Source organism: Melanostigma gelatinosum, assembly GCF_949748355.1.
Source record: "Melanostigma gelatinosum genome assembly, chromosome: 12".
Taxonomy (NCBI): Eukaryota; Metazoa; Chordata; class Actinopteri; order Perciformes; family Zoarcidae; genus Melanostigma; species Melanostigma gelatinosum.
The window spans coordinates 11,301,092-11,323,951 of NC_136645.1; the positions used below are offsets into that span (position 1 = coordinate 11,301,092).

At 42.7% G+C, this 22,860-nt stretch overlaps 3 protein-coding genes across 3 annotated transcripts; all 3 read left to right on the forward strand.

Annotated features, from left to right (window-relative positions):
• The first annotated feature begins 1,960 nt into the window (after window positions 1-1,960).
• Window positions 1,961-7,399, forward strand: rgra (retinal G protein coupled receptor a). Its single transcript, XM_079279690.1, has 7 exons — window positions 1,961-2,262; window positions 2,579-2,735; window positions 3,121-3,242; window positions 3,869-4,022; window positions 4,144-4,261; window positions 6,170-6,283; window positions 6,519-7,399. Exons 1-7 carry the CDS (start codon window positions 2,184-2,186, stop codon window positions 6,660-6,662), a joined length of 888 nt encoding a protein of 295 aa, XP_079135816.1. The 5' UTR covers window positions 1,961-2,183; the 3' UTR covers window positions 6,663-7,399.
• A 3,335-nt stretch (window positions 7,400-10,734) lies between these two features.
• On the forward strand, window positions 10,735-13,222 carry slc18a3a (solute carrier family 18 member 3a). The gene has a single exon (XM_079280722.1). The coding sequence runs from the start codon at window positions 11,130-11,132 to the stop codon at window positions 12,696-12,698; it is 1,569 nt and encodes a 522-aa protein (XP_079136848.1). The 5' UTR covers window positions 10,735-11,129; the 3' UTR covers window positions 12,699-13,222.
• Window positions 13,223-14,479: 1,257 nt separating this feature from the next.
• chata (choline O-acetyltransferase a) lies at window positions 14,480-22,046 on the forward strand (the record flags this gene model as incomplete). The annotated part of the gene is made up of 14 exons (XM_079280819.1): window positions 14,480-14,527; window positions 14,820-15,011; window positions 15,303-15,421; window positions 15,982-16,035; window positions 16,159-16,339; window positions 16,594-16,771; window positions 16,854-17,023; window positions 17,511-17,611; window positions 17,718-17,850; window positions 17,946-18,064; window positions 18,153-18,294; window positions 18,468-18,530; window positions 18,627-18,764; window positions 21,615-22,046. 14 exons carry the CDS (start codon window positions 14,480-14,482, stop codon window positions 22,044-22,046), a joined length of 2,070 nt encoding a protein of 689 aa, XP_079136945.1.
• Window positions 22,047-22,860: the final 814 nt, after the last annotated feature.

Sequence of the window (22,860 nt, forward strand, 5' to 3'; positions counted from 1 at the left end):
GGAGTGAAGTTGGTTTTATCCAAAGTGTCTAACATAAAAACAGAGTCTTGATGAATGATCAAAGTTTCATTATTATTTAATGTTTGCAAACAGAGAACACAAAACACAACCACGTATTGCAGTGAACTGTGAATATGCTCTAAATGACACAGAATCAAAACAATTATATACCTGCCGGCAGAGAGGAACAGATAAAACACAGGAGACTAAGGCAGAAATGTTTAGTCTAACCAGAAGCAGTTGATATAGAGAAAGAACACGTCGGCTGTTTGTCCCGACTATAGAAAAGTGACCTTTGTCCTAGACCAAATAGGTCAATGTGTTCAGACATTCAGACGCCCATACAAATGAACTTTCTAAACAGCAATATGTCTCACAGAAAATATCATGAGGAGGTTAAAACATTTTTTATCATTACACTCCCAGCACGGCCAGAAGATACCATCAAGCTTCTGCTGCTGCTGAGAACTGAGCTCCATTATGATCTGAGGCAGCGGTTTGAACTGTCCACTGGTCAGCCAGCAGCCCAGAAGGCCTCCGACAGCACCGCCTACAGGAGAAAAGGGTTTCAAACATGTGGAATTATGATTGCACACACAAACACACAGCATGACAAGGATAGAGTGATTAACCCCCGCTGGATCATCGTCCTCGGTGTGTGCACCCATCTGGGTTGTGTGCCCATCGCCAACGCCGGAGACTTCGGAGGCTACTACTGTCCGTGCCATGGCTCCCACTACGATGCTTCAGGAAGGATAAGAAAGGGACCTGCTCCTCTAAAGCTGGAGGTTCCCTTCTATGAGTTCACTGAGGAGGACGTAGTCATAGTGGGATAAATACTGGAGCTCTGTTTCCAACTCTATGATTGAGCTCTTGTCTTTTCCCTCGTGAGTTGTTTTTCTTTGATTGATCTGCATCACTTAGCTTGATGTCTTTTGATTCACTGACATTTTATTTGTTGTTTTAATCTCTATAGATTTCTTTCATTCCGCACTACTTTTAGCATTTAGTATTTTCCAAACAGCATTGTGTAACACAACGTATGAGGGCCGGGTGTGATCAGGTCCAACCCCTTTGCTGCCGCACCAATCCTGATATATTGTGTTGGAGCTGTGTGATAAAGTCAAAGGTGGGGCCTGTTTCATGGTTACCTAAAGTTGAGCTGGTAAAAGTGCTCATACACATGAACAAGAGGCCTGGGGAGCACAATGATTAGGCTAAGATGATGGTACGATCAAGAAACCGGCAATCTAAAAAAGTATCGACAAGTTGTGAACACATTCAGGAATGTGTCGGCCTGCTGATCAACTGGAAGGAACTATAGATCGAGATAAGGATGTTGTTGGTTTGTGACTCCAAAGAATGTGTAGATTGCTTTATCTCAGGATCTTTTTCATCCTTTTTGAGTTTGTGTCAAACAAGATGACAATTTTATACCAGTAATGGCAGCAGCAAAGAGTGCAAACTAGCCCAGAGTTCAGCATATTCATCTAGCAAACTAAACCTACCTTGGAGTGTTACAATAACGAGTATTATTTTATTCAATGTGTCCATCAGGCAAATTGGTGGATCCAAATGTTGTAAAAAAAAAACAAAAACATATCTGATATAATTTCTTTGTCATCATCGAAAATAATGTTCAGTGTATGGGTATTTTTCCAAGTAGGCCACTGACTGGTCAATACGTGCGATGCATTGAGTGGGCAACGCGCCGTGTATTGAGTGGGCAACGCGTATACGGGCCGGCCTGACAGTAAACTCCCGGGCCACTTTTCCCCCCCAGCCCGCCCCTGGATTGACGGGAGGCTGGATCTCTGCAGACACCTGTTGAGTCTCCTTAAAACGACTCAACGCTGTGAGCTGCATCAAACGCGTCGTCTCCTCTCTGCATCCTCACCCGGAAGCAGAGACACAAAGGTTTGTTGTGTAACTAATTGAGGGCTTACTGTTGTGGTGGCCAAATACGCATTACGGGTTGAGGTTTGTGTGGTTATGTTCATTAAGACATTCCTGCACGGATTGGGCCGACGGAGAGTGCGAGGGCTTTGCACAATAAAGTGCATCCTTTTCACGTGAAAAGCCCCTTTAAAAGCGGTCTCCCACATAGAGGCACATCGTAAACGAGCGGGTTGGGAGGAGTGAAAAGTCTTTGACACTTTGTTGTGTATCAACTGGACTTCAGGATGGTCTCGTCTTACCCTTTACCGGACGGCTTCACCGACTTCGATGTGTTTTCACTGGGATCTTGTCTGCTGGTGGAGGGTGAGTCTTTTGTGCTGGAAATCAGCCAAAACTACTGCGAGGATACGAGCGCTGCACCCGCTGAGTAACGTTAACCTGTGGCAGGACCGGCCACCCGGTCACTGACACTAGGTGCACGGAGGCAGAGACTGTAGCCGTCTCTTAAGACTCGCATATTAACCTACACGTGCAATCTGTTAACAAAATGCATGGCTGCGATGTTTGAAAGGAGCATGTTTACGGTGCTGCATGTGACGCAATAAGCATCGCTGTGCGCACTGGTTTCCATTCACCGCCGCACACTGCCTTCATTCATGATTGTTCTGTTCCACCAAAGGTCTGCTGGGCTTCTTTCTGAATGCGGTGACAATCGTTGCTTTCCTCAAAGTGAGAGAGCTAAGGACACCCAGCAATTTCCTCGTGTTCAGTTTAGCGATGGCTGATATTGGCATCTCTATGAACGCCACCGTCGCCGCTTTCTCCAGCTTCCTGAGGTTCGTGGTAACCACCCCCATAAATCATGAATATCATGGGAATGTATTGAGCAAATACTACCTGGCTACCTGTTCCCGAGACGAATCTACACGGAGCTGTATAATCGATACCGGGAGGAACAATCAGGGTTGTAAAGGGGAGGGGGAGCGGTCAATACCACACTGCTGAATAAAGGTTCGATGTCAAACTACGAGATGAAATATGCTGCTCTCAGTATATATATATTTTGATATATAGCCTCCTATTATTGTTTATTCCCACAATCTAAAATTGTAAATGCATGGATTGCTTACATCAATCAGTTTTAGTGTATTTGGTAAGTTGTTACTTATTCTTTTGAGATTAATACATTAGTACATTTATGAACACACCCTTTGTCTCAAGGTACTGGCCTTATGGCTCTGACGGATGCCAGACTCATGGTTTCCAGGGCTTCGTGACAGCTCTCGCCAGCATCCACTTCATAGCCGCCATCGCCTGGGACAGATACCACCAGTACTGCACTAGTAAGTAGTAAAATGCACAGTTACAACCAAATGCATTTCACTTTCCCATGAAGCACAGGCTTTCTCTCTCACACACTCTCACACACACACACACACACACACACACACACACACACACACACACACACACACACACACAACACAACACAACACACCCAATCAAACGCTGAGTAGCTTTTTGTTCTCGGTCTCCAGCTGATCTTAAGACCTCCTGCTAATCTGAAGAGACCAGCTGGTTACAAGTGGCCTGTTGTCTTTAAATTTGCCACAGACCATGGCCATGAAGGAACAAAGACCAAATAGCTTGTGGAGATAACCAACATTGTTTCCCAAGTTGCAGTTTTTTGGTGTTATAACTGCAACCTGTTGAGTAAAGAACATTTCTTCTCATGGTCAGAAATAATTTAGCTCCATCGCTATTGTTAGCCATCATTAATAGCAGGATACGGGAGGAAGAGGAAGTGACTGAACATCTCACCTGCAGTTCACACTGTTTTTCTGTGCTTATAAGACAGCTAGTGACTGTGGTATTAACACGTTAAAACAAAGTGCTTCTGCAGTAGCGTGACCTCTTTTGGAGGTGTTAGAAAATGTCATGATGAATGTTTTGAACTTGCTTTCATCAGGGACAAAGCTGCAGTGGCGCAGCGCCATCACTCTGGCTGTATTTGTCTGGTTCTTTACTGCTTTCTGGTCTGCCATGCCTCTCATTGGCTGGGGAGAGTACGACTACGAGCCCCTCAGGACCTGCTGCACTCTGGACTATACCAAGGGAGACAGGTACTGTGTACGCACATACACTCTTCACTATATAAACATTGATGTCTTTGCATACTCTATCCCCCATTGTGATTCGTTTATACTGATTTTACAGCCGTATGTGCATTTTCTTTCGCCACAGAAACTATGTTTCCTATTTGATCCCCATGAGCATCTTCAACATGGCCATCCAGGTGTTTGTTGTCATGTCCTCTTACCAGTCCATTGCACAGAAATTCAAGAAGACTGGCAACCCCAGGGTAAGTTAAAAAAACAACAACAAAAAAACATACGAAATCCAACAACATCAGATGTATAATATGATTCACAAAGATTTAAAATTAAGTTGACATAGTAATTCTATCAACACATCGACAGACTGACTCTGTTTCGCTTTAGTTGCTCCAAAACCAAATTGAATCACATGCTTGCTGGACTTTAGAAATGATAGTTGGTAGTTGTAAGTAACAGAGAAGTTATAACTCATGCACAAATCCTTACAAATATGCAATCCACATCAAGATTCTTCCTGCCTTCCTTTGAAGTCAGAGTTAGAATGTTACTAAATGCATTTACTCAAGTACTGGACTTAGGTCCAAATGTGAGGTACCTTACTTTTTCTTTTCATGCCTCTCTCTAGTTCTACTATATGCTACATTTCAAAATACTTAGTTTTTTTAGGCGCTACAGTTATCTGACAGCTTTAGTTACAATTTAAGATTTCTACATCAAAAACATATGAGCTTATAAAGTACATTGTCTTGTAAATTAAACTACCCAACAGCATATACAAGTGCAGCTGAAACAATTAGACACAAAATGAATTTAACATTTTTGATAATTTAAGTCATTATTTAATGCAAAGACATTTCATGGTCCCAGCTTCACAAATGTGACGATTCACTGCTTTCCCTTTTATTTAAATGTATTTAAATGATCTTAAATTTTCCTGATTATATTTACATTATTTTACTCAAGTAACAATGCAGGAATTTCACTTTTAACAGGATATTTTTACAGTGTGATACTAGTTCATTAACTTAAAAAAAAGATGAATACTTCATCCATCACTGCGCATTGGAAGAAATCCTCTTTATATTGACATCAATTCAATCTCTTCCTGTCACCACAACTTTCTCACATCCTGATTTAGACTGACAAACAGACAGTGAATGGAGAGCATGCAGCCTGTGACGTATGTAGGTCAATGCCTCAGGGGGAAGACCGGGTGCTTCAGTTGGGAATGCGGACAGTAGCTGGTGTGTGTTGAAAAGAACAATGTATCTGTGAATGGGGAGTCCAATAGTGGAGTTCCTCAGGGGCTAAATCTTAATGTTGCATAAGCCCTATAGACTCACAGTCATCTGAGTTGGCTGGAGACACTTTCATTACACGCACAAAGGCTGCAGAGTAGCGGCACCATGCTCTCTACCAGAGCAATGGAATTGTGTAATGTAACGTCACGCAATATATGCCATAAAAACCTGGAGAGATACAGTTGTCCAGATTTGTCCCATGGCCAAGAAGTGGTGAGAAGTTGTGTCTGATGTCGCTTCATAGATATCCTTATATGCCTCTGTAACTGGCTCTTCAGGCGTAGGACTCCTATAGTCAGGACAAACTAAACTTTAGTACAAACTTAGTTCAAACCTACTTTTTTTTGGAGCGCTGCCAAAGTTTCCAAAGCTGCCAAATGTGTATAAAATGATACACAAGCTAGAATATTTCCAATTCATGGAAAGTTCAGCCATAAAATCATGTTGTGGGTTTGAATAGTTCACTTAGTGTAACCATCATATATCTTCAATGCAGAGTTGCAAGAAGCTGATGCAGAATATATATCAGACAGTGTGGAATAAAATAGTTTTTTCCTACCTTAACGCTACTTAACAACAGAGGACCCTGTATGTTAAGAGGTTAAATATATCTCTGAACTCAAACTTTGACCCCTAGATTACAGCAAACTGCCCTTTTACTCGCGAGCTGTTTCTGTTTTCTGCTGAGCATGAATGGTCTTAACATAGACACAGTGATTCTCCCAGATGTTATCCCAGGCGTGTGACTGGACCTCATGACACAAGGCATTTTTTGTCTCCTTCACTCCCTTTGTTAGATAGGTAATCATTCATGTTGTGTACCTCCTTCTTACCTCTCTTTACCCTCTGTAGTTCAACCCCAACGCTCCTCTTAAGACGATGCTGTTTTGCTGGGGACCCTATGGCCTCCTGGCTTTCTACGCCGCTGTGGAGAACGCCACCCTTGTCTCCCCCAAGCTCAGGATGGTAAGGACAGCCAGCACAAAGATGCACACAATAACCCTCCACTGTAATTCAGACCTATTGGTGTATCGATTTTCACCGGGATTGTTTCATTTTTGATATTGCCGTAAAGATTTGAGTCTAAGTGTCTTTAACTAATTAGCCGAACAAGCAATTATGCTTGATAACTGTATTCTAGTGCATTTTCAGGATAATCTGCTTCTTGTGGTCTTTTAAATGCTGCCACCTGTCTCTGCAGATAGCTCCCATACTGGCTAAGACCTCTCCCACCTTCAATGTCTTCCTCTACGCTTTGGGAAATGAGAACTACAGAGGAGGCATCTGGCAGCTCCTCACTGGGGAAAAGATTGATGTGCCTCAAATTGAGAACAAGTCCAAATAAACCAAGCATGCAATAATTACAAACACGTACTGTCATGGTGGTTTCTTACAGGTACCTAGATGTTTCTGTCTGTGATTGTATGTTGTCTCTTGAACAGTGGTAGCCTTTGGCCCTTGTCAATATCCGTCCTAAATTTGTTGTCCAATGAATTCTGCAAATTTGAATCCAAATGTCTGGCAGCAGACCACCACAGTCTGCTTTCCACCCCACTCTCACAATCAAACATATTCAGGTACTTAGAGTCCACTGAGGATTATGTCTGGTCAACCAATGAAGTTTTCATATGGGCTTTTTGAGAGGATTACACAGCAACATGAGCACGAGTGCGAGAGAAAGAGAGAATGAAAGTGAGTGAGGAATGTTCTAGAAAAGAAATAATAAGTTATATGAATCAGCATTGTCCTGAGCAATGAGGGAGGAAAAAAAACTAAAAATAATATGTGGACTGATGGATGGTTGTAACACTGCATACTACTGGTAACCCCAAGCACCAGTTCATGTGATTTTTGCTGTGTCGCTGTAGGTGTGTGTGTGTGTGTGTATTTGTGTGTGTTTGTGTGTAAGAGCATGTGAGTTTGTCAGAGAGAGAGAGAGAGAGAGAGAGAGAGAGGGCGAGGGCTCTTTTGGTGAACCAGAAGCCAACACAGAGCTCCTGCCTTCATGACTCTGCTTAAGCTTTCCAGTTACAGTATGTTCACGGCGGGAAATAAATGTGATTATCAAAGCTGTTCTCTCACTAATGTGATGTAACATTTCATCTAAAAATGAATCTGAAAAATGTTGAGCCCCTTCTTGGTAACATTCCTAACATTTATTGACTGCATTTAAAGTGTCTACGTCAAACAAAGCTCCCCGAGGGAAACGAATGGCTGGATTTGTCAGATTTCTCTGAAAATGAACAGCATCTTTGGTGGTTTGAATCTAAATTGATTGCATTCAACTTAGGACCACTTCAGTAATGTTATCTGACATGTGTATATATTATAGACCATTGCACTTGTCAGAGCTCTCATAGGAAGGCTTGATTCACCAGCAAAGAGTATCAAGAAAAAAATTTCTTTCACTGGCTGCAACTGGTTTTACGTGTTCCGAAAAAGACAACAAGTGTGCAATCTATCAGAATGAACTAACAGAACTGAAAAGAAGCACAGAACAGCCTTTCAAACAGGAAATCTGGACTATGCAAGTGTCATGCATTACACACAGGCCAAACATGACCCACCACCCTCCCTACGTTTCATTGGCAAATGAAAACGTTAAATATCTTAAGAGATGTTTTGGTTGTTGTGCGTTACATTACGACCCTAACAGGGCTTAATAACAGCTTTACATTGAGGTCAAACTGGGACTTAAATTAGCTTTGGTCTCAGCCTGCTTTTATTGTGTTGTTTGGATGGTATTTTTTTGTTTTGGAATGTAGTTTTGTGTTGTTTTATCCATGGTTTTATTTTGTGAGTATTTGTTTCTTGCATTTTGGTGATTATGATGGGGGCAAGAAATGTCATTTACATTTTTATGTATGAATACAATGCACATTTGAACCTTTGTGATTGTATTCTTGTACTCCTGACTGTACAAGGTTGTCTGTTGATAGAGTTGCTCGGACTGGGACTCTGTCTTCTATCCCTTTACTTGCCCCATGCACAGTGGTTCACCTAAAATATGTGAGGGGTCCCTTAAAGGGAGATGACAGAAGAAAAGATACTTAAACTCTAGACACCACAGTCAAAACTGTAAACACCCCTTGCAAAAACATAGTTGTTTAATGCACTGGTTGATTTTGAGATTTTGGGCTATTTTGCTCCCATAACATGTCTTCTTTTAGACGAATGGAAAGAAAACGCTTTGTCTATATGTGTCTGTTTTTTTCACCCTATTCACTAGTGTCTCCTCAAAAACCCTGAAAATGAAACAACATAAGAAAAAGACTGCTCAGAATTTTGGTCACGACGCTTTTTCATTTTTAAGGGCCAACAAGCTAAAAAGGTTGGGAATAGTGCTGACCTTCCATATAAATGACTTGTAGTTAAACACTACTCGTGCTGAGAGGAAGGTAGAAGCACGACAGCAATTATATTTCAATAAAACATTAAGCTACACGGACATTGACCGCTTTGATGGTAGCCACCTTTTTGTAATTTATATTTTCCTGGTTTAAATGTCTTGTATGTTTATCTTGCATTTAGATTAGTCTTATTATGCCTCTATTCGCGGCCTGTGACTGCATCATCATGTGTACGATGTGGGCAAATAAACAAAGCCTCTCCACAAGATGCAGGGCATTGACAGTCTAATATGGACATTGTTATACTGTGACAAGTATAAATAGATAAAGTTATAAGAAAAGTTGTGCTTTAACTGTTTTGCAGTTTACATTTATAAGGCTATGAGGACATCTACTGGCTCAACGAGGACACGACATCCAAAGAGAAAACCAACAGGGAAATCACTTTCATGGTTCATTGAAGCAACATGACTGAAACCTAAGATGCCAATTTACAAATCTCTGGTTAATACATTTGTGAAAATAGTATTTCATTCACAAGTCGTCTAACTCTTTCGAACTTGGTCAGATTAATAGGGCCAATCACTATCAAATCATGTTTTTTTTGCAATGAATCACCGGATTTTATTATATTTTCAGACAGAATCAAATATGTAGGGGGGTTCTGGTGCAGTAGGGTCCTTTTCAAGAGTCCCTTGACTAATTAATTCTTCCTCCACTAGATGTCAGTACTGCTCTGTCTAATAATTGATCTGAAACCGACTAAAACAAAAGACCATTTAGTGTCTTTGGTTTTACTTATTCCGATAACATATAGAAGCAGCTGAAACAACAAAAGACAGAAAAAACACACAATAAATCCCATGGAGTGGATCACTCAGGTTCCAAAGCAATTTCACTGTAGTACAAATGTAAATCTAACAGTTTTCAGAAAACAACAACATAGAAAACAGCTGACGCCAATATGAGAAAAAAAAATTAATAAATCATTTATCCCCAACAGTAGGTTGCTTTCACGAATTTGGTGACAGCTGCTGAAGCGTTTCTGAACCGGTAGATGGCGGTGTCCAGCGATATTAAAACCCCCAGATTAGTCTCTCGTTTCGGTTAAAAAGCAGAACAAACATGATCTCTTGAAGTTTATGTATGACAGAAGTAGTATGCCTGTATATGTTCAGATTTAACGATAGCTTATCCAGCGTGAAAGTCTTAATTTAAGCGAGATTCTTTGAAAAGCTAAATATGAACAAAATATATTTACACACAGAAAAGTAACAGGAAGTTGTCGGTAAGGGCCAATACTATATATAAATGCAGCTGATGATAAGGATGAAACCCTGTCAGTTGAACGTAAAGATTTTGAATCATGCGTTTAGTGCTTTGCTCAGTTACAATGTGGATGGGGAGCCTTGAACCTAAACATATACTTCGACTCCCTGCTGTCCAGAAAACAACGTTTACAAACAAAATACAGCGAGAGTTTGTATTAGAGAGGAAACGTTGAAAGATTCAAAAGATTACGTTTCAATTCCGTCATTTAAACCTCAGCTGCATCTTCTGTGGAGCTGTCCACTTGAGTGTGGTGCTGAATGACTTGTGTTCTTATCAAGGAACGCGGATATTTGTAGCCGTGTTGCTTCTGAGCTCCAGTTGTATAACTACAAGTTCCCTTGTGTTATTGAGTGGCATTGACAGAGTTTTAGCGATTTATATATCATACTTTTAGAATCAAATCATCAAATTGCACTGAAGTACATTTAAAATTGAGGAGGTTAAATATAACATACACTGGAGGCAAGAACCCATGGCTCTGTCTTGGAGAAATCCACTGGACAGCAGTGCGCAGTCGGGATTTTGTATTTAATCAGCATAAAAGATTTTCTGGAGAGCAGCAGGATTGTGCGTCACAGCCACCGGCCAAGATGGGAGGGAGGGAGGAGGCACCTATGGGAGTCAACAAACTGCAGTGTGGATTCCTTCCACGGCCGACAAAACCAGTCCGGTTGATGTAAAATGATGACTTAGCTCACAGCGTTAAGGGTGACTGGAGACAACTGGGAACGTCTGGGAGCCGAAAGAGCGCAAGACGAACCTAAAAGAGCAAGCGCGCTGATGGAGCCGCGGCACTGTGAGCTGTAGGTGAATCCCCAACCTGTGAGTGCTGCCTGGGACAAGCGCGTCACCTGAATGACGGGGTATGAGACAATGAAGCAACTAGGGACGACGTGGATAAAATGAGTCCAAGTCACGGGAGTGGAAAAGCGCGTGCGATGACGGAAGGCGCAAGGGATAGAGAAGAGGAAAAGTAGAGGGAAGTTACTTAGTTCATTAGTAGGGCTCCCGGTGCTGGAAAAAAAACTAAGTAAAAGACAGAACAGATGTGCCAGGCGTGCGCAATTCTATAAACAAATCAACTGGGGGAAGCCGATTTTCTTTCTCAAAAGACAAGACTTGAGGCAGACATGGAGCAAATCATGGAGCCGGAGAGGACCACAGAGGGACAAACTACTAATTTGGCACAATCTGCCGCCTCCAGACTGTCCCAGATGGGCGAAAGAACTAAACAACTGGGCAATGTGATCCAAGACCCAGATCGGCAGAAACGGATTATTCTAGTAATAGTATGTACAGCACTTTTGTTGGACAACATGCTTTACATGGTCATCGTGCCAATTATACCCGATTACCTCGAAGAGCTACAGAAAGAAGCGGATCATGCCCAAGCCATTGCACCGCACACCAACTTCACTAACAGCACCATCCACAAAACAGCCAAGGGGAACTTCGACCTACAAATTGGTGTTCTTTTTGCCTCCAAGGCCATCCTACAGCTTCTGGTGAACCCGCTAAGTGGCACATTCATAGACAGGGTCGGGTATGAAATTCCACTCTTCATCGGTCTCAATGTCATGTTTCTGTCCACCCTTACTTTTGCCTTCGCTGAAAATTACGCGACTCTGTTCCTGGCGCGGAGCATGCAGGGCTTCGGCTCGGCTTTCGCGGACACCGCGGGGATCGCTCTGATTGCAGACAGGTACACAGAGGAGAAAGCGAGGAGCAAAGCGCTGGGTATTGCCTTGGCTTTCATCTCCTTTGGAAGTCTTGTGGCGCCCCCCTTTGGAGGGGTCCTCTACCAGTTTGCAGGGAAGCGGGTGCCCTTCCTGATTCTGGCCTGTATCTGCCTCCTCGATGGTATATTGTGCCTGACTGTGCTGAAACCCTTCTCTAACCGAGAGAGAGAAAACATGCCAGTGGGCACCCCCATGCATAAACTGATGCTTGATCCTTATATAGCTGTAGTGGCTGGTGCTCTAACCGTTTGTAACATCCCTCTCGCCTTTCTTGAACCCACTATCGCCAACTGGATGGAGAAAAACATGCATGCCAGCAAGTGGCAGATCGGCATGACTTGGTTCCCTGCCTTCTTTCCTCATGTTTTAGGTGTATATCTCACTGTCAAATTAGCAGCCAAGTACCCCCATCTTCAGTGGTTTTACGGGGCTATAGGTATGGTGTTCATAGGCGCAAGCTCCTGTACAGTGCCAGCATGTAAAACCTTTGGACAGCTCATGATCCCGCTGTGCGGCATCTGTTTTGGCATTGCCTTTGTGGACACGGCGCTCCTGCCAACCCTGGCTTTCCTGGTGGATGTGCGACATGTATCAGTGTATGGCAGTGTGTACGCCATCGCAGATATCTCTTACTGCGTGGCATATGCCCTGGGACCAGTGGCGGCTGGACAAATAGTGCACAACCTGGGCTTTGTCCAGCTCAACTTGGGCATGGGCCTCGCCAATATACTTTACGCACCGGCGCTCCTTCTGCTAAAGAACGTGACACAGATGAAGCCTTCGTTCTCCGAGCGAAATATGCTACTGGAAGACGGCCCAACAGGACTGTATGATACGATTAAGATGGAGCAACGAGAGAAGAAGAGAAAGGGTTTGTGTACAACAATAGACGATAATAGCATTGAAACATTTGCGCAACGGTCGTGTTCTGAGGAGGAATCCTCAGGAGAGTATGCGTAAATTACCCAAGTGTAAACGTATCAAAGTGCCCATGGTGAATTGTGTGCATCTCTTCCGATCCAATCAATTGCATAACACGATTAGGATTGTGTAAAGACATCAATTATTTTCTGCTTCTGGTACCAATTCCTCCGGGTATTGTCAAATCAAGTAGCTTCACGCTTTTGCAGTAGAAAGGCGCTCGCTGGCGTTTGTTCATCTTAAAGTGAGAGTATTGTGAAAGAATTGTCGAGATAAATGTTTATTCATTAACAGTAGTTATGACTGTATCAGAAACTGACTCATATTCAGGGATTGTGTGTAAATGTATTTTAACAAAAGAACAATTATAATGTACGCGTCTTTCAATGTAATATGTATTGATTTTGCCAGAGTTGTGCTGCTAAACTCAATATGCAATACTGTGTGTCACACGACGGTTTTAGAAAGATATAACGATTGGAAATGAACTGAAATCTGCGTCTTGTTGTCTGATTCTTTTTTGTTTATTTTGGATGATGAACTTCTGGAATGCATAGCCTCCTTGTGTGATCTACGACTGTACATACATGTATATTCATGTAAATAATTCAATCAATATTATGTGAATGATACTGTTTATGGAAATTACTTATTTAAGCAATTAATTAAATGACATATACTTAATTACACTTATTGTGGTAGTTGACATTTATTTTCTTCTACAGGTGAAGGAATCACTGACAAAATGATTATGATAACATCATGTTACTTTATAAATTACGGTTGTATTTTTTAAAACGCAGGTTTTTTTCAATTTGAACGTTCGCCTTTGAACACGAATTAATTGAACAATCGAATATTAAATCTACTACGGCCTGCAACTGCGGTATTGTGATGCTGATGAGTTACACATAAAACATATCAAGGGCAACTTCTCCGAATGAAATAAAAGTTCGGAACAGGCTCCTGAAGTTGATATTGTGTGTAAATTCAATCGTTTGTCAGAATGCAAATCTCTGCATATCATGTTAAATACACAACGTCAATTACATCAGTCAAATGCAGTTCGGTGGAATGAATGCGCACAAACTGGACTGAAAGTGTTGAGAATCCACAAAGCAAAGGAGAAAGTTCATGCAAAATACATTCTAAGTGTTCGTCGGCACAGCGTGTGAGCATCTGAGGCGTTCAATAAGGTGGCGTGAAGATGTAAAGTGCCAAATAAACTTCTCGGCGAATAGCAGGACTTCTGGGAGGAGCCTGGCAGCCAAGAGAGTGAGGTACACCCTCTCAGCATCTCTCCTGAGCCAGCGAGGGAGATGCGCTCTTTCCATGTTGGAAGATTGAAAGATGCTGAAAATCAAAGGATCAAAGTCGTGAAAATTTCCCCAGAAATGGATTCAAGTCTAAACGGATAAACCTAAACTCCTTGTTTGAGCCCCAGGACGAGTGATTGTTCTTTTCCTTCTGGTGAGTAAAACATTTCTATTTTTAAGTGAGGGTTTATTCAACTTTGGTAAATGTAGCCTATTAATGTTATTTATGACAGCTTGTTAACATCAAATAGGCAAGTTTGCTAAACAATTTTGAAAAATATGCAAACATCTTCCAAAGTGTGCATTCTTTTATTGTGACGGTGATACATTTTATTTATTCATTGTACATTTGTCTGAAATATTCCCACAGCAGTGCAACATCTAAAGACAACTGCTGTTAGTGAGACCTTCTAATATAAAGCGACTTGCATGATCTTGATACTGATAACATTTTATTTGTGGACACAGAGTCTGTCTCAAAGGCTGCCCCTCTGCACCGCCAACATGCCAGTTCTGGACCAAGAGACCTCTAAAGGTTTTGGAGGCAGAGATGTAAATATATACTTTACTTATACGAGCGGGTAAAATATGTATTGAACACGTCACCATTTTTCTCAGTAAATATATTTATAAAGGTGCTATTGACATGAAATATTCACCAGATGTCGGTAACCATACATAGAAAGAAAATCAAACAAATAAGTTCAATGAATATTCTCTTTTTCTGAGTCAAGTGAACAATTTACAACTTTGGCAAGCAGCTGAATTAATATTTATAAAAACTATTTAAAAATTGCATGTGGCAGAGGAGACTCTGAAGTTTGACATGTCCCACACTGCTCAGGGTCTTCCTACGCTGCCGCTCCCCGCTCTGAAAGACACACTGGACATATACCTGAGGGGTATGAAGCACCTGCTCACAGAGGAACAGTTCAACAAGACCCAACATGTGGTGCAGCAGTTTGGAGCACCTGGAGGAGTGGGGGAGCTACTACAGAGCAAACTCATGGAGAGGAGGGACAACAAGGAAAACTGGGTAAATAAAATCATGTGGTCATAAGCACACAATAAAGGTGCGTGCAAGTAATTTCAAACAAATTGTTTTCACTGACGCTAAGCATCATCTTGAAATGTATTTGATCTTTAATGTTAACATTGAGCACAAATAAACTGCATTTTGTGTGACAATAAATACAATTATGTGTCTGTTTTACAACATTGTTTACAAATAATACTGATGTAAACAAACCCTTCACAGATTAGGAAAACATGAACTGACTTGCAGTCAGTTTGTGTAAAATCAATATTCAACTATGTCCGACTGTAGGTGTACGACTACTGGCTGAATGAAATGTACCTGAACAACAGACAGGCTCTGCCCGTCAACTCCAGTCCTGTGATGGTCTTCCCACAGCAGCACTTCAAGGCTCCCATGGACTCTTTAAGGTGTGAGACACTGCACAGCGGAGACAAATGAGTCACGAGGGAAACCTCAGGACAGATCACAGAAGTGCATTGTCACCCAGTTGTGTCCCTTTGTTAGCAATCTTCTACAACAGAAACTGTGAAGGAGGAAGCTGAAATTGCCATGCATTATAAAAATCAAAAATGTACCACTTGACAGGCCATTTTTGTCTATCAAAGACATGAGAAATGAGATTGGCTTTGATTGATTATTGCGAATCGAACACTTCCGTGTTATACATTGACAGATAGGGCCATTACCCAGAACACCTTGAGGGCTGCGAGGCCAGGCCAGGTTACTGGTGGCATGGTTAACAGACAATGAAGGCAGAGGTTTGGTTAACTTGGCATTGATCTGAGACTGGCTCCTTAACCAGATGATCTACATGTAGCATTTATACTGTTAAGTGTAGTACAGCTACATAAAAACAAGGCTAAATGCAGGGAAATAGTAGCACAGAGTATGAGAAGGAGAGACCAAGTACAACATGCCTGTGTGTTTTGTGAGGTATTTTACAATTGAAATGTTTTTTTTTTCCTAGGTTTGCTGCTCACTTAATTTCTGGGGCTTTGGAATACAAGACGCTTCTTGATTCGTAAGTTATTCTACAATGAGAGGACAAATGAACTTGAGAGATTCAATCACAACAGAATCATTTCTCACATATGATTCATGTGTAACTGAAATGCCTGACAAAGTCATGTATGTTTGTGTGTAGACGTGCCCTGCCTGTGGACTGTGCTCGGGGCCAGCTGGCTGGAACTCCTCTTTGCATGGAGCAGTACTATCGCCTCTTCACTTCCTACCGCCTACCGGGGCCTGAGAGGGACACACTGGTGGCCCAGGAGAGTAGCGTGATGCCAGAGCCTGAGCACATCATTGTGGCTTGTAAAAACCAGGTCAGACACAGTGAAAAAAACAAATCCAAAGTTGTCATAGACCAGTTTATCAAAGTTTAACAATTACTAATTGTAATAAAACAGAATTATCCTTTAAGTCTCCGCTGCCCTTCAACATGCACATCCTACCAGATATCAGAAACAATTCTCCTGTGTGCCTCAGCCTGCATTGTATATTCCCAGCTAATGTTAAAATAAGACCTGAGGGACGAGTGCACTGAAACATCTACTGTCCAACCCGAACCCCTGTCCAGTTCTTTGTGCTGGATGTGGTTATCAACTTCCGCCGACTGAAGGAAAGAGACCTGCTGACTCAGCTGGACAAGATCGCCAGGATGGCTGACAGCAAAGAAGAGCAGCTCCCACCTATTGGGCTCCTCACTTCAGATGGACGGACAGAGTGGGCAGAGTCTCGCAGTGTGCTAATGAGAGGTACGAAACTCTTATAAGTCAGGTGGATCTCAGTGTTTCCAAGTCTATTTGCCCCAACAAATTGACTTTGTTTATTCTCTAGAGTCTACTAACAGGGACTCTCTGGACATGATTGAACGTTGTCTGTGTCTGGTCTGTCTGGATGACGCCAGTGGGCTGGGGCTAAATGACACAACAAGAGCCATGTTGATGCTGCACGGCGGAGGAGTGGCCAAGAATGGGGGCAACCGCTGGTACGACAAGCCAATGCAGGTTCGTGAGCACAGCGAGCTAGTAAGGCTACTTTTAATGTTGGCCTCCTTCGCATGTTGCACGCTGTCCGTTAATGTTTGAAAGAACTTGTGAAGCAGTTACAGAAAACAAGAATGAAGCGAGGAAAGGAACGTATGTAAAGATGGGATCTCCTTAATTATTGATGCAAATTACATAACTGAACATATTCATGTTCCTATCTCACAGTGCCAGTGGATGTAATTAGCCAATCTCATGCCAAATTTATAATTTACATCAAAAGAAATCCTGATGGAGACGTCTCCATTGGATTACAAGCCATCAGCCCGATGTTCATGAGCATGAACTTTGATGGAGATGTTTTGATGAAGAATTAAAATGTCTCGAATGAATTGGCTCTCTTTTTTTGAATGATTTCTTCACTGCAAATTAACTGAATCTTAGATAAGCAAGCATTGCAGTTTGGTTCAATGAGAAAATACCACTGACAAAAGCATGACTATGCCAGTTTGTTGTAGGAGCTGACGGCTGCTGCGGAGTTGTGTGTGAACACTCAGCATTTGAAGGAATTGTCCTTGTGCAGTGCACAGAATATCTGCTCAAATACATGTAAGAAATCAAATGTAAAATGTGTGTGTGATACGATTAGAAAATCCAAATAAGACTATCCTAAAAAAAACATGCCAATTGATATAATATTCTCATGTGAAATTAGGATTGGAAGCCCATCAAAGCTGGTCAGGGCGGCAAGTGTGAGCGAGCTGCCTGCACCACGCAGGCTCCGGTGGAAATGTACTCCAGAGATTCACAAACTCCTCGCCTCTTCTGCTGACAAACTACAGAGGTGTGTGTTCACTCTAGTTTCTGTGAAATCAAACATGCGAGTACGGTAGATGCGTTCAGCTTGTACTGCAGCAGGGTGTGTCCTTATTTGCTCAGACAGGTGAAAAATCTGGACATGAATGTCCACAAATTCTTCGATTACGGGAAAGAGTTCATCAAGAAGCAGAAGATGAGTCCCGATGCCTACATCCAGGTTGCTCTTCAGTTAGCCTACTACCGGTAAGAAAGAGATGATTACAACAGGACTGATTCTCATACGTCACATTAACCCAGAGCACCAAGCTACAAGGCTTTGTCTTTGTGTCAGATGTCACGGCAGACCGGTGTCAACCTATGAGAGTGCTTCTATTCGGCGTTTTCAGGAGGGCAGGGTCGACAACATCCGCTCAGCCACACCAGAAGCTCTGGCCTTTGTCAAAGCAATGACTGATGGGAAACTGAGCACGAACGTAAGATACATACTGTCCAATTTCAATGAGATTGGCAGTTGTCTTTGCCTTTGAGAGTGTGTTTCGATGTTCTACTTCAGTCTGTTGATGAACTTCACCATGATAACTATGTTTACTGTAAGTAAAGGGATTTAATAATCGAGTAATCGACTCTCATTTGTTTACATCTCCAGGATACGGAGAGGATGGAGATGTTACGAAGTGCCATAACCGCGCAAACAAAATATACTATTCTGGTGACTATTCCCGAACCTCAAACTGATTTCTATGACAGCATTGACTTTACTTGCCAAAGAAAACACAATAACATATGTATTCATTCTCATTTGCAGGCTATTACAGGGATGGCAATAGACAATCACTTACTAGGACTACGTGAAATTGCACATGAGCTGAAGATGGAGAAGCCAGAAATATTCAAAGACGAAGCTCATCTCATCAGTAATCAGTTCATTCTCTCTACAAGTCAGGTATTGTCATCTGATTTTTAAAACATTAGACTGCAACTACACTTGAATCAGAAATATCAACCGACTTTACACATGAAGTTCCGTTTACTCACTACATGGAGTACTGCTCAGCCTGTGACAGCAGTGGTCTATTGTCCACATCATAAACTAAACAAACTTACGGGACGTTGCGTACTCACTGAGGTGAGATTTTGCAGTAACGAATAAAATGAGCGGTGCAGTTATAATGTTTCAAAGCATAGAGAGCAGAGTCAATGAGGACAATTTAACAACTGAATGCTTCATCTCTTGTCACGGTGTAGGAAAGCACATTGCTATCGCTATATGTGACAACTTAGCTGATTTTTCTGTCACCCGTGTAGCATATCAGCATGGTGGAATTAACTAGCTGGCCAGCTAACTAGCGGACAGCTGGCTAATTTGCTCATTCCGTCATGCTTTAATGCTACACTGGTTACAGAAAAGGGGGCCGTACAGCGGACTTCTGGCCAGTGGCAGCGCTGGGTCTAACTGTCCCTCCGCCTCACTCGCCATCGTTACTGACAAGGACAAGCTACTTCGCTCACCAGCCAGCCATCTCTCTGGAGCTGCGTCCGGTCTCTTCCCGGCAAGCTGCAACTATACTTTACTTGTCACGGGGTGTGAGTGTGGACCCAAATGCAGGCACATGCAATGCAAAGTGGACTGACCGAGACAGGTTTCAACTGGGAGACATGGAATATTGGGTGAATCCTCAACGAAGCAGGTAACTTGAGTCTCATGGCTGAAGGGTTAATGATGGAGTCTATCTCAAAGGGCCCAATGTAACGGGGCGTAAGCTTCTTAGAAGCAGTCTGTAAAGGAATATCCCTTGAAGACAACCAAACCTTCTGACCTGGCAGGTATCTTGGTGCAGTGGTTCCGTGACATGGGTAACATGAGCGAGGAGCCTCCCGATTAGAGTGTAGGCCCGGAGGGGAGTGTTTAGTGGCTGGATGGAGATTCCGGCTTGGTAAACCAGGCTTGTGTCGATGAAGCTCTCATCCGCTCCTGAATCCACCAAAGCACGTAGGGGAAGGGATTGTTGGTTCCACATGAGGGTGGCCTCAAGCTGCATTCTGGTCTGTGGGACTGAAGAGGGAGTAGTTTGGCTCACCAGTATCCCCACCTCTACTGACGAGCCTCCTCTTTTGGCCGCTGGGGGCAGGAGGCCAGGAAATGACCAGCCTGGCCACAATAAATGCACACTCCTGCTCTGATCCTGCGGAGGCGCTCCTCTGCTGAAAGGCGTGCTCTGCCCAGCTGCATGGGTTCCTCTGCTGGGGAACAGGGAACAGGGACGGCAGGAAGGGTCTGGAAACTCGAAGCTGGGCCATGGCTGGTTCTCACAGGAGGGGGAGGAGAAGGAGCTGAGTAAGGGAATGGCAAACTAAGAGGGCGGCTAGGTCTCTCTCTCATAATCTCACGGAAGCGACTCTCTAATAGTCTGATGGCAAGGGCAATTAAGGCATCAAGACTCTGAGTCATCCCTAATTACTAATTCCTGTCACAGGGCTATTAAGCCCTCTGAGAAAGACCCCTGGAGAGATATGTCGCTCCACCCTGAGCCCTGTGCAATAGTCATAAAGTCTACAGAAAACTCTGCTACGCTAAAAGAGGTGGGGTTGCGAAGGAGCTGGGGGAGCTGCAGGGGCTTCCGGGGCAGGAGAGGAAAGCTATGTGGAAACCCGCTCGAGGTGATGTCCAATCCGGCCCACGTCAGCGGAAAGGGAACTGAGTGACTCCACCACAGTCCGGAGAAGTTGGTCATGCTGGCCCACGAGAGCGCCTAGTGAGGCAAGAGCCTGACGGAGGGAATCTAAAGCTGCTGGGTCCATGTGGGCCCGATCGTTCTGTCACGGGGTGTGAGTGTGGACCCAAATGCAGGCACAGACCAGGGATTATAGGTGAAAGGTTTATTGACAGGAAACCAAGGGGGGGGGGGGGGGGTGACCAGAGCACAGCAGGAAAATCCAGGGAGGGTGAGGGTGAAATCCAGGCCGGAGGAGGTATGGCAGGGCAGGCAGACTGGGGAACCGGGATGATGAAAAAACTGCAGGAACAGAGAGACAGGGTCAAAGCACTGAAAGAACACTTGGGAGAAAACTCTGAATTATTTGCAAACAGAGCGGCCAAGAACAACTAGCTACCACGTGAGCTGTAATAACGATCTGGCGAAGAGTGGATGAAGAACCGGGGTAGATATGCTGTTGGGTTGATGAGTTGATGGAGTGCAGCTGGTTTGGAGACCAGCTCGGAGCCCTGTCCATACGACACACACACACGCCAAGCAGGAGGCACGGCCTGGCCGTGACATGACTGCCCTACTGACGTGTGTTGTCACCAAAACAATGAACAATTGCCTTATTTTTTTTATCTCATAAAATGCCCAAAGAAAACAGTCCAATATCTAATGTCCAATCGGACCAAAAGTTCAGAACACAAAAAATATTCTACAATGTAAGAACAAGAAAAACGTCTTCAATCATGAACACATGGAATCTAAGTTTTTGCATATTTGCTTGAAATATGACTTAAACGACAAATCAATTGACAAAATTGTTCACATCACATCAACAAACATCAATTTTCTTTTCATTGATGAATCGTTGCAGCTTGAAATGAAAGACACTGCTGAGTTGCATAATGGGAAGTGTAGAAGCCAACATTTTCTCGGGGGTATTTCAGGGTATCTCGGCCTCAGCTGCTTTAGCTTTGATCATTTATTTCTTACTAAAGCGCAGGCGTACAATACACGGCTTAAAAGCAGTATTTGAGCACACTAGTTAAACTGTCATTAGTTCAGTACTGAAGGGTTTGGTCTTCCCTCAGGTTCCTACTACTGTTGAGATGTTCTGCAGCTACGGGCCGGTGGTTCCAAACGGATATGGAGCATGCTACAACCCCCAATCAGACCACATTATCTTCTCAGTGTCCAGTTTCCGCGAGAGCTCGCAGACATGTTCAGCAGAATTTGTCAAGAGTCTGGTGCAGGGACTCCTGGACATGAGGGATCTCTGCAATATATCTAACTACGCCTCCAATCCAGCACAGCAAAGACAGGGTCAGACCCTTGAGACGCACACGCAGACAGACACAAACTGGCCAAACAAAACACCTCAGAGACCAACTGACCTGACCAAGAAGCAGCAAACACTGCCGCAGATTGTGCTGAAGACACCAGACCAGACTAAAGTGGAGGCTCAAACCCAGACTTCATCACAGGAAGAGGCACAAGCTTTGAAGAACGGAAAGAAATCATAGGGAACTGTCAGTGCCAGTGAAAATAGTGGTGATGTGATTGTGTATATATTTGTGCTGTCACAATGTATTCCTGGAGTCGTTCACAAAATATGCACTGTAACTGTGATAAAAAATGTGCCGTAAAGCTGTTCGTTGTATACTGTAAAATGTATGACATGCTGATGGTAATTTACTTAGAGAATATTAGAGGTGTTTGGTTATTATAGAGGACATTTTCTGTTCTGTCACATACAAAAAAATCAAGTCTGTCAAAATGTGTAGGTTAAAAACAAAATCAAGCTGAGCTTTTGATTGTTGTTTTGCACTAAACTGTGATGGATCAGCCAAAGAAAAGAGTAAATATATTTTTGGGTGTCGAGCAAAAATAGCTTGTGAGTTCTGACAAATTGCTGATCATCTCACTATATGTCAACTTGCAAATAGCATGCTGCTATCTCATGATTTTCTGAAGATTAAGGTAACTTGTTTAAACTAGAATCTTCTATGCACTTTCTGTCTATAAATTGTGTCTAATGTACCAACAATACATGTGCTAATAATTACATGTCTAAAAACAAAAGTATCCTTTTATAAAATCATTAGATGCAGAGTACTGTATTCCATAAACTGGAACAATCAACTGGCAAAGATTTTAAAGGGACGCTGTTTAGCTTATCAAAGAATGTTAAGTGTGATAAAAAAAAATGTTTATTTGTAAATTTATGAAGAGAAGATATCGATTAAGTTATTTATTTTTGTATCATATAATTTAATGTTACAACGTGTAAATGTAAGTACAAAAAGTAAGTATGTCAAACTTACTAACCAGAGGTGA

Bases quoted from the DNA above. Each gene is read 5' to 3' on its own strand.
- rgra (XM_079279690.1), top strand. From the start codon at position 2,184: ATGGTCTCGTCTTACCCTTTACCGGACGGCTTCACCGACTTCGATGTG. The intron at 2,736-3,120 runs GTTCGTGGTAAC...CTTTGTCTCAAG, and splicing joins GCTTTCTCCAGCTTCCTGAG to GTACTGGCCTTATGGCTCTG. The intron at 3,243-3,868 runs GTAAGTAGTAAA...TGCTTTCATCAG, and splicing joins ATACCACCAGTACTGCACTA to GGACAAAGCTGCAGTGGCGC.
- slc18a3a (XM_079280722.1), top strand. From the start codon at position 11,130: ATGGAGCAAATCATGGAGCCGGAGAGGACCACAGAGGGACAAACTACT.